The 10,962-nt window shown below is 57.6% G+C and overlaps 1 protein-coding gene across 1 annotated transcript in view; it reads right to left on the bottom strand.

The window, feature by feature from the left end:
* NFIC (nuclear factor I/C (CCAAT-binding transcription factor)) overlaps positions 1–10,962 on the bottom strand; it is a 116,616-nt gene that overhangs the window by 88,026 nt on the left and 17,628 nt on the right. The window contains exon 3 of the mRNA XM_011967450.1: positions 9,438–10,059. Within this exon, the coding sequence (XP_011822840.1) occupies positions 9,438–10,059 (622 nt within the window). The remainder of the gene's footprint in view (positions 1–9,437; positions 10,060–10,962) is intronic.

Raw genomic sequence — 10,962 nt, 5'->3', positions numbered from 1 at the left:
TTTTTTTTGAGATGGAGTCTTGCTCTGTCCCCCAGGCTGAAGTGCAGTGGCATGATCTCGGCTCACTGCAACCTCCACTTGAGAATCAGTTCAAATGATTCTCCTGCCTCAGCCTCCCAAGTAGCTGGGATTACAAGCTTGCGTCACTATGCCTGGCTAATTTTGGTATTTTTAGTAGAGCCACTGCAGCCGGCCATATATATAACATTATTACTTGTTATTGTCATTATTCACAACTAGAACTACATTTTTAGATTGCGGTAAAATCTAGATAACGTAAATTTACCATTTTTTTGTGGGGAGTGGTTCTGGTTTTGAGACAAGGTCTTGCTCTGTGGCCCAGGCTGGAGTGCAGTGGTGTGATCATAGCTCACTGCAGCCTCAAACTCCTGGGCTCAAGCGATCCTCCTGCCTCAGCCTCCTGAATAGATGGGACCACAAGTGCGTGCAACCACGCCTAGATAATTTTTACATTTTTTGTAGAGATGAGGTCTCGCTGTGTTGCCCAGGCTGGTCTCGAACTCCTGGCCTTAAGCAATCCTCCTGCCTCTCTTTTAACCATTTCTAAGTTCAGCGGCATTAACCCTGCATTAAGTGGATTCACAGGGTTGTACAACCATTACCACCATCCTCTCCAGAACCTTCTCATCTTCCCAAACTGAAACTCTGTCCCCATGAAACATTCTCTCTCCTCAGCCCCCTCCCCAGCCCCTGGCATCCCCCATCCTACTTTCTCTGTGAATCTGGCGACTACAGGGACCTCCTAGGAGTGGAACCACACACGATTTGTCCTTCTGTGTCTGGCTTATTTCACTGAGCGTGACGTCCTCGAGGTGCATCCACATTATAGCCCATGTCGGGATTCCCTCCCTTTTCCAGGCAACAAATCACTTTTGAGTGCTAACTGTATACCTGGCCCTGTCCTCACGCTTTTCATGCACTAACTGGATCCTATGCAGCCCTATTAGGTGGGCAGCATTATTATCAACCCCATTTGCGGGAGGAGGAAACTGAGGCCTGCAGCTCCAACGCCGCTTGGCAAACATCACGCAGTTCCTGAGCGGAGGGGTGTGAGTCTGGGCCTCCCAGCTGGAGAACGTGCCCCTCATTCTCCCTGACACTCTGCTCAGCTCCCTGGCCAGTCCTGGTGGGCTCTCGTCTGCTGTGGGAGCTGGACCCCACCTGCCTGCCCCTCTTTACCACTGACGTGTGCCCTGCAGACTCCTGCCATCGCTATAAATACACCATCAGCTGGTGTCTGCGACTCACACCCGGCAGCCACCTTCTCTGCAAAGACAGACGGCTGGCACACCTGGCTGCCCAGCCCTGGGGGGTACCAGGCTGCTGCTACCAGGAACCCCTCTGCTGTCCAGACACCTGGAGAGGGTGACAGTTTCTGGCAACAACCACTCCTGGGTCACTGGTGCCCCCGCTGGCTCACTGGGTTGGGAAAAGGAGACCTGGGGTTTTGAGGCAGCACCGGCGCCTCCCTCCTTCCCTCCTGGGGTTGGGGAGAGGATCCAGGGAGGAAATGAGCATTTATTGAGTGCCTTCTGTATGCTTCTCAGAGACCATAGACTCCAATCCTTTTTTTTTTTTTTTTTTTGAGACGGAGTCTGTCTCTGTCGCCCAGGCTGGAGTGCAGTGGCGGGATCTTGGCTCACTCCGCCTCCCGGGTTCACACCATTCTCCTGCCTCAGCCTCCCGAGTAGCTGGGACTACAGGCGCCCGCCACCGCATCCGGCTAATTTTTTTGTATTTTTAGTAGAGACGGGGTTTCACCGTGTTAGCCAGGATGGTCTCGATCTCCTGACCTTGTGATCCGCCCGCCTCGGCTTCCCAAAGTGCTGGGATTACAGGCGGGGGCCACCGCGCCGGCCCACTGACTACAGTCCTTAACGCGCCAGGCACAGCTCTGATTCTCTGCATTCTACAGAGGCTCAAAGAGGAGAATATGCCCCACACCGCCTGGAGCACACGAAAACACAAATTCTGTCCACCGTACAAATAAACGGGCACCGTCACCCACGCTCATGGCCTCTCTGTCTCCCCAGCGCGGCAACCCACGGCCGGGATGAAGATCAGTAAAAGCGGAAGAGGCTGGGAGGCTTTCCGTGAGGACCCGGCTTGCTCCTGTCTGTGGCCCACAAGGCTGCCCGTTCCCACCCTCCTCTCCCCTCAACCCCAGGCCAGAGAGGGCAGGACTTTTCTCAAAGCCACACAGCAAGCCAGGGCAGCACTGTGGCTAACCCAGGCCCCTCACTCCCAGGTTGAGACCCTTTTCTCCTGCCGTCAAGCTCAGGATGAGTTTCATGGACACCCTGGCCCCGGGCTTGGTCCCCTTCCATAGGGTTCCCTCATTCATTCATTCATTCATTCATTCATTCATTCATTCCTTCACTCCCTGAGAGTGCACAGACCGTACTGTATGATCCAGATGACTCAGAGGGTGTGGCTTCCACTAGATAACCTCAAAGGGTACTTTCCGTTTGTTTTTGAAAAGACGTTTAAGGGATTTCAATACCCCCCTCCTTTTTTTGAGACAGGGTCTCACTCTGTCACCCAGGCTGGAGTGCAGTGGTGCGATCTCAGCTCACTGCAACTTCTGCCTCCCAAGTTCAAGCGACTCTCCTGCCTCAGCCTCCTGTGTAGCTGGGATTACATGTGTGAACCACCACAACTGGCCTCAATCACCCCTTTTAAAAAAACCAGTTTTTAGAGATGAGGTCTTGCTTTGTCACCCAGGCTGGAGTGCAGTGACGAGATCACAGCTCACTGCAACCTCCAACTCCTGGGCTCAAGCCATCCTCCCTTCTCAGCCTCCCGAGTAGCTGGGACTACAGGTATACACCACCACACCCGGTTTATTTTTTAAAAAGTTGTGTGTTGGGGGGGGGGTCTTGCTACGTTGCCCAGGCTGGTCTCAAACTCCTGGCCTCAGGTGATCCGCCTGCCTCAGCCTCTCAAAGTGTTGGGATGACAGGTGTGAGCTGCCTCGCCCGGCCTCAATCCCTTTTTCACAGGGGTTCTGGACACTCATTCCGGCTCTGCCCCTGAGGAGCTGTGTGACCTTGGAAAAGTGACTGACCATCTCTGGGTCTCTGCTTCCTCCACTAGAACACGACAGAAGGTCTAAGTCCCTTCCTCCTTGGATGGGGGAGAGAATTAAACCAGTTAGGGTGACAGTGGCTTCGGAGCCTGGCACACAGAGGTAACTCCATGTGTGTTTGCCGCCATCATCATCCCTGTTCGGGTCCTTGCTCCCCAGTTCCACCCAGGAAGTGCTGGGGACCTCCCCTTCCTACGTTTCTCCTGCCACCCTCTCCAGGGCACCCAGGGCAGCCTCTCTGGCATGCTGTGAGCTTCCCAGGCCGGGCTCTGCCCACCGCGCCATTCCAGGCGCTGGACTGCAGGAGCTTGGCACGACGCAAGGCGGGAACGGGAGGCTGGCCCATGGCGGCGTCAGCAGATGGGCACCATCTGGGCTGGCGGCTTGGGGCGGGCTGGCAGCTGCTGGGGCGGGCGGGCCTGGCAGCCCCTCCTCCACCCAGCCCTGGCATGGTGCCCGCCCGCGCCTCAGGTTTCTTGGGCTGCCAGAGGGGGCGGGGAGGCCTGGCTGGGTTTAGTCCCTGGGCGGGCAGGCGGCTTCCCTCTCTGGGCCCTGGTTCCTGCAGCCTCCTTCACCAGCACGTGGCAGGTCAGAGAGCACCCGGGTCACCCTCTCCCGCCCCATCCCCGGCTGGTCACCCTCACCGGGAGGCCACAGGGCGGCCCTCGCCACTCACTACCCCCTGAACATCCAGCCAGCTCCACATGCTGTTCCTGGACTCCAGGCCTTCGTACTGGCTACAACCCATCCAGTGCCCCCTCCCTCCAGCCTCTCCAGGCTCCCTCACCCCCTTTAAGCCTCACCTCAAAGATGCCTCCTCAGAGAAGCCCTCCCCATCCAGAGTGGCCCCCAGCCCCTCTCCACGTCCCTCCCTGCTTTGTTTTCCTGCCGCCCCGATGCCCTCATTAATTTTAATTTTTATTTTTTGAGACAGAGTCTCACTCTATCACTCAGGCTGGAGTGCAGTATCGCGATCTCGGCTCACTGCAACCCCCCGGGTTCCAGCAATTCTCCTGCCTCAGCCTCCCGAGTAGCTGGGACTACAGATGCCCACCACCACGCCTGGCTAATTCTTGTATTTTTTGTAGAGATGGGGTTTCACCATGTTGGCCAGGCTGGCCTCGAACTCCTGACCTCAGGTGATCCACCCGCCTCAGCCTCCCAAAGTGCTGGAATGACAGGCGGGAGCCACTTCGCCCGGCCCCCTCTCTCGCCTGTGACACTGCAAGTGGTGGCTGCTTTCAGCCCCGTGGCAGGTGCCCCTCCACCGACATCCACCCTGCATACCCCAAGAGGCCAACCAAGGCCCTATGCCCATCCCTCCCTCCACATCTATCCCAGGGTCTCAGCTGCCCAGCAGGGCTGATGAAAGCCAGACGCTGCACTCTGGCTGGGCCAGGACGCTCCACAGCCAAGGGGACTCTCGGTTCGGAAAAGGAAGCTGGTGGCCAGTCCTCCTGCTGTCAAGGTGACAACCGCCAGGATCAGCGTGGAGGCCTTGAGGCCAGCCACAGCCTGGGGACCCTATGTAAGACCTCAGCCTGTGAGATCCTCACACAACCGAGCCAGAAGGTGACCACACCATGCCAGCAGACTGCTCCCTCACGCACCACAATTTCCGCCCATCCCCTTCCGACACTAACAGAGGACGAGGCTGGTGTCAAGGACAGGGCAGAGGTAGACGCTGCTTGAGTCCAAATCCCACCTGGCCCAGTCTCAGCTGTGTGACCTCAGCAGGTCAGATCCCTCCTCTGAGCCTGTTTCCTCCTCTGTAAAATGCATACAGCAGGCCGGGCACGGTGGCTCACGCCTGTCATCCCAGCACTTTGGCAGACCGAGGCAGGCAGATCACTTGAGGCCAGGAGTTCGAGAGCAGGCTGGCCAACATGGTAAAACCCAGTCTCTACTAAAACCACAAAAACCGACCAGGCGTGGTGGCACTTGCCTGTAATCCCAGCTACTCGGGAGGCAGAGGCACAAGAACTGCTTGAACCCAGGAAGCAGCAGTTGCAGTGAGCCGAGATCGCGCCACTGCACTCCAGCCTGGGCGACAGAGTGAAACCCCATCTAAAACAAACAAACAAACAAACAAACAAAAAACATACAGCAATGATCCCTGCCTCACAGGGCAGCTGTGAGAATGGGCAAGAATTTCTAGCCAGGCAGGTGGCTAATTTTTTGTATTTTTGGTAGGGACGGGGTTTTGCCATGTTGCCCAGGCTAGTCTCGAGCTCTGAGCTCAGGAGAGTCACCTGCCATGGCCTCCCAAAGTGCTGGGATTATAGGCATGAGCCACCACACCCAGCCAGAGTTGGGGTTTTCCATATGGGAAAGACATTCTATGTTCAGGGAACAGCATAAGGAAAGGCCTGGCAGTGGGAGATTATACTCAGAATGAGGAGCATGGGCCAGGCGCCGGGGGTCACGCCTGTAATCCCGGCACTTTGGGAGGCCGAGGCAGGAGGATCACTCGAGCCCAGGAGTTCGAGATCAGCCTGAGCAACATGACGAAACCCTATCTCTGCAAAAACTAAAAAACAAGACCAGTTGTGGTGGCTCACGCCTGTAATCCCAGCACTTTGGGAGGCCGAGGTGGGTGGATCACCTGAGGTTAGGAGCTGGAGACTAGCCTGGCCAACATGGCAAAACTCCGTCTATACTAAAAATACAAAAATTAGCCGGACGTGGTGGTGGGCGTGTGTAGTCCCAGCTACTCACATGAGGCTAAGGCGGGAGAATTGCTTAAACCTGGGAGGCGGAGCTTGCAGTGAGCCGAGATCGCGCCACTGCACTCCAGCCTGGGCGACACAGCAAGACTCCATCTCAAAACAAAAACGAAAACAAAAACAAACAAACAAAGCAATCCTGAAGAGGATAACGTTAGTAATGATAACTATGGAGGGCCCTAGCCCCATACCTAATGCCTGGTCTTCACGGTGCCTCATGGTGGTTTACTGAGCCCTCACCCTGGGCACGCGACATTTCCCACAGGGCAACCATTTTTGAGCCCCCCAGTTTACAGACAAGGAAATGAAGCACAGAGAGGGTGAGTGACCGGCCCCAGATCACCCAGCCAGTGGGCAGCTGAGCTGGGGTTGGAGTCCAGGCCCAGCTCTCACCCCCATGAGGAGATGGAGCACTCGCAGTGGGCAGGTGGTATGGCTGGGGGGAGGGGTGTGGCCTGCTGGGGCTAATCTGGGGGGTGTGTGGCCTGCTGGGGCCAACTGAAGCAGGGATTCCCTTGGGGACGAAGGGGACAGGCTGGGGGCAAGGGAGGGTGCAGCCCTCACTCAGAGAGGCCAACCTGACCCGGGGCACAGGCCTGCCTGCTGAGCAGAGGCGGGAGGGGCTGGGTGGGGGTGGGGAGGTGCCCAGAGGTTGTGCTGACTGCAGCAGAAAGCTCGCTTCAAAATTTTATCAGCTCAGCGCGGAGGAGGTGGGGGCGGGGCCGGGCGAGGAAGATGTGTGGTGGCAGAGAGGTCTGGCCCTGTGTGGCGATGAGCACCCCCGCCCCCACGGTGGCCCCTGCCTCCTGCCCCCAACAGGCAGTCGCCCGGCCCACCTCTCTGCCCCCACCGTCCCCAATGCCCCCTCACAGCCAGCCCCAGTAGGTTTGTTGCTCATTAGTGGGGGTGGGGGAGGAGAAAGATGCTAAGGTCAAGGTCAAAGAATCAAGATCAAGACTGGGTAACTGCCGGGCACGGTGGCTCACACCTGTAATCCCAGCACTTTGGGAGGCTGAGGCCAGTGGATCATTTGAGGTCAGGAGTTCAAGACCAGCCTGGCCAACATGGTGAAACACTGTCTCTACTAAAAATACAAAAATTAGCCAGGCATGGTGGCGGGCATCCGTAATCGCAGCTACTGGGAAGGCTGAGGCAGGAGAATCGCTTGAACCCGGGAGGTAGAGATTGCAGCGAGCCAAGATCACATCACTGCACTCCAGCCTGGGCAACAGGGTGAAACTCCATCTCCCCCTCCAAAAAAAAAAGAAAAAAAAAAGACTGGGTAACTGGTGTGGTGCAGTGGCTCTTGCCTGCTGTAATCCTAACACTTTGGGAGGCCAAGGCAGGAGGATGACTTCAGCCCAGGAGTTTGAGGCCAGCCTGGGCAATATAGCAAGACTCCATCTCTAAAAAAATATTAAAAATTAGCTGGGCATGGTGGTGTGCACCTGTAGTCCCAGCTACTTGGGAGGATGAGGCAGGAGGATCGCTTGAGCCTGGGAGGTTGAGGCTACAGTGAGCCGAGATGACACCACTGCACTCCAGCCTGGGGGACAGAGTGAGACCCTGTCTCCAGGAAAAACAAAAAACAAAAAAAAATACTGGGTAACTCTGCCCTGCTCTCCTTCCACACACCACAGAGCCTGGGAGCCCGTGACCCTGTCTCACTCTTGCACCAGCTCTAGAAGGTGGCATGGCTGTTACTCCCATTGCACCAAGGAGGAAACTGAGGCACAGAAAAGGGTTGTGTCCATACAGCTGGGGAAAAGAAGGGCTTTGTCTGGAGCACGGGCAGTCTGGTCCCAGAGTCCCCCTTGTTCCAGGAAACGCCCCTCCCTCTCAGGCTGTGCAATTGTCTCTTTCTATAGAGTGCTGCCTGGGCTGAGGTTGGGCTGGTGACCTGCATGGGTCTGCGTCTGGCGTGCACCCATCCCACATGCTCTGGCAGCCCCTGGGTGTGTGAGGGTTCATGCGTGCTCCAGACACAGCCTGGGTGGGCATGGCAAGGGTGCTGTGCACCCACTCAGGTCTTGGGGTGCAGCTGACACCCTGCACGTGGCTACACGCATGATCTTCTGGAACCTCCCATAGCCCCATCCAGCTACGGACTCTGATCATCTCCACCATTTGGCAGGCAGGAGAAACTGAAGTCCAAGCGGGCCACACAGCCAAGAAGCTACAGGACCAACCCTGCTCTTAGCACCGGGACCAGAGGCACAGGCGTCAGGCCTCCCACCTCCACGCTCCTGCCAGGCCCCCTGGGGCATCCCCTTGTTCACTGCAGCCTGGTCATCCTGCAGAGCTGAGCTCAGCTGCACCTCCTCCTCTGGGAAGCCAGCTTGGATTTCCTCACCCCGGCAAAGCTTGCTGGTCTCAACATCAGGCATTTGACCACCAGCAAACAGCCCGCTGGCAGGGCCAGGCTCATCAGGCCTCTCTGCTGGCGTGGTCTGGGAGTCGATCAACCAACAAGCATTCACAGGAAGCAGTGCCTGGACTCTCCCGGCTCTCCCTGGAGGGCTGGCATGGTCTGTCCCTCTCCTCTCCTCATCCCTGCTTCCAGCAAGGCCGTCCGTTGCACCCAAGACCCTCCAGGACATTCTCATCCCCCAAGACCTCAAGGGCCTTCCTGCTTCCTCCCTCAGACGTGAGGGTGAGATCCTGCCTCCACCACTGGAGCACCATAGCCCACCCGCCTCCTCTGTCAAAAAAACCTCCTTGTACCATCTCTCACTTGAGACCCCTGCTAGGCCTGCCTCCTCCATCTGACCTCCACATCCCATCAGCAGTTACCCTGGGCCCTGCATGCACTGGCCTCCTCCCTCAGACACTCCTTGCACCGTGTCACCCCTGTCAGACGCTCTCCCAGGCCCGTCTCTCCCCTTGGATCACTGCATCACATCTACACGCACCAGCCTCCTCCCTCAGACCCTCCTTGCACCATGTCATCCCCATCAGATGCTCTCCCAGGCCCGCTTCCCTGCTTGGACCACCACATCATATCCATATGCACCAGCCTCCTCCTACAGACTCTCCTTGCACTATGTCACCCCTGTCAGATGCTCTCCCAGGCCTGCTGCCCCGCCTGGACCACCAGATCACATCTATATGCACCGGCCTCCTCTCTCGACTCTCTTTGTGCCATATCACCCACTTCAGACTCTCTCCAAGGCCCACTTCCCCTCTCACCACATCACATCTATACCCACTGGCCTCCTCCCTCAGACCCTCCTGGCCCCGTTTCACCCCCGTCAGACGCTCTCCAAGGCCCACTTCCCCTCTCAGACCACCACATCACATCTATACCCACCGGCCTCCTCCCTCAGACCCTCCTGGCCCCGTGTCACCCCCGTCAGACGCCCTCCAAGGCCCATTTCCCCTCTCAGACCACCACATCACATCTATACCCACCGGCCTCCTCCCTCAGACCCTCCTGGCCCCGTGTCACCCCCGTCAGACGCCCTCCAAGGCCCATTTCCCCTCTCAGACCACCACATCACATCGACAGGCACTGGCCTCCTCCCTCAGGCCCTCCTCAGGCCGCGTCACCGCCATCAGACACCCTCCCCATGGCCGCCCCGCTCAGGCCCGCCGCACCTCACCTCGCTCACGCACGAAGTAGGCCAGGTAGAGGTCCAGCTCCTTGACGGCCACGCCGATGTGGTGCGGCTGCACGCACAGGACCGGGTGGCCACATTGCGCAGCCTTGACCAGGCGCTCGCCGTCGGTGCTCTCCAACGGGATACCCTTGAACAGGATGACCATGACCAGGTCCAGCCGCCACACCTTGTCCGCCTGCCGGAGACAGTCGATGCGCCGCATCTTGCCCTTCTGGTCGGGGTTGGAGAGCACGCAGCCCGGCGCCTTCTTGCCGGTGATGCTCAGCACGAAGTCCTCGCGGCACTCGGGCCGGATGTCCTTGCGCAGCTTGGCCAGCAGCCGCGACGCCCACTTCTGCTTGACCTCGGGCTTCTCGCCCAGCAGCTCGTCCTTGACCGCGCGCTCCTCGTCCTTCGACATCCGCTTCTCGTGCTTCTTGAAGTACTTGCGCTTCCGCGCCTGCAGGTTGAACCAGGTGTAGGCGAAGGCGCGGACGTGAGGCAGCAGGGCCTCGATGAACGGGTGGAACTCATCCTGCAGGCCGGAGAGGCGAGAGGTCAGGGGTGCCAGGGACACGGAGGGCGGACCCACTGCCCGGCCCCAAAGGCTGAGGTCGGAGGGGCCCTGGACAGACCCACAGAGTGGGAGGGGCTGGGCAGAAGTGGGCAGGGGGTTGCTGCAGACCGGTGCACGCCACCGTGGGCACACAGAAGCCGGGAGGACCCAGGAGAAGTTTATCAGGGACCTGAAAGAACCCATCACCCAGATAAGCAAACTGAGACTTAGACCACGTGAGAGGCACAAATCACCGCAGAAGTGTGTGGAGGACCATCATTTTAATTTATTTATTTATTTTGAGACAGAATCTTGCTCTTATCGCCAAGGCTGGAGTGCAGTGGCACAATCTCGGCTCACTGCAACCTCCACCTCCCGGGTTCAAGCAATTCTCCTGCCTCAGCCTCCCGAGTAGCTGGGATGACAGGTGCCCACTACCACACTCAGCTAATTTTTGTATTTTTAGAAGAGACGGGGTTTCACCACGTTGACCAGGATGGTCACCATCTCCTGACCTCACGATCCGCCCACCTTGGCTCTCAGTCTCCTGAAGTGCTGGAATTACAGGTGTGAGCCACCCTGCCCGAACACGGAGGACCTATCTTGAACCCCAGTACACAGATGGAGCAAGCTAAGGGGGCCAAGTGGAAGCTCATGGAGGACCCATTGTACAGACGGGTAAAACTGAGGTTGGGAGAACAAAGATGTCATGGACCTATTCTCTGCCTATTGCAACTAGGCTTGGGCTGGGTGTAATGGCTCACACTTGTAATCCCAGCACTTGGGGAGGCCGAGGAGGGAGGATTGCCTAGCCCAGGAGCTTGAGACCCAGTCTGAGCCATATGGTAAAACCCCATCTCTATAAAACAAACAAAAACAAAACAAAACAAAAAAACCAAAAATTAGCCAGGCGTGGTGGTTTGCACCTATAGTCCCAACTCGTCAGGAGGCTGAGGTGGGAGGATCACTTGA

Source organism: Mandrillus leucophaeus, unplaced genomic scaffold, assembly GCF_000951045.1.
Source record: "Mandrillus leucophaeus isolate KB7577 unplaced genomic scaffold, Mleu.le_1.0 Scaffold8, whole genome shotgun sequence".
Lineage (NCBI taxonomy): Eukaryota > Metazoa > Chordata > Mammalia > Primates > Cercopithecidae > Mandrillus > Mandrillus leucophaeus.
The sequence above is the reverse complement of the archived record's forward strand: the minus strand, read 5'-3'. Positions and strand labels throughout refer to the sequence as shown.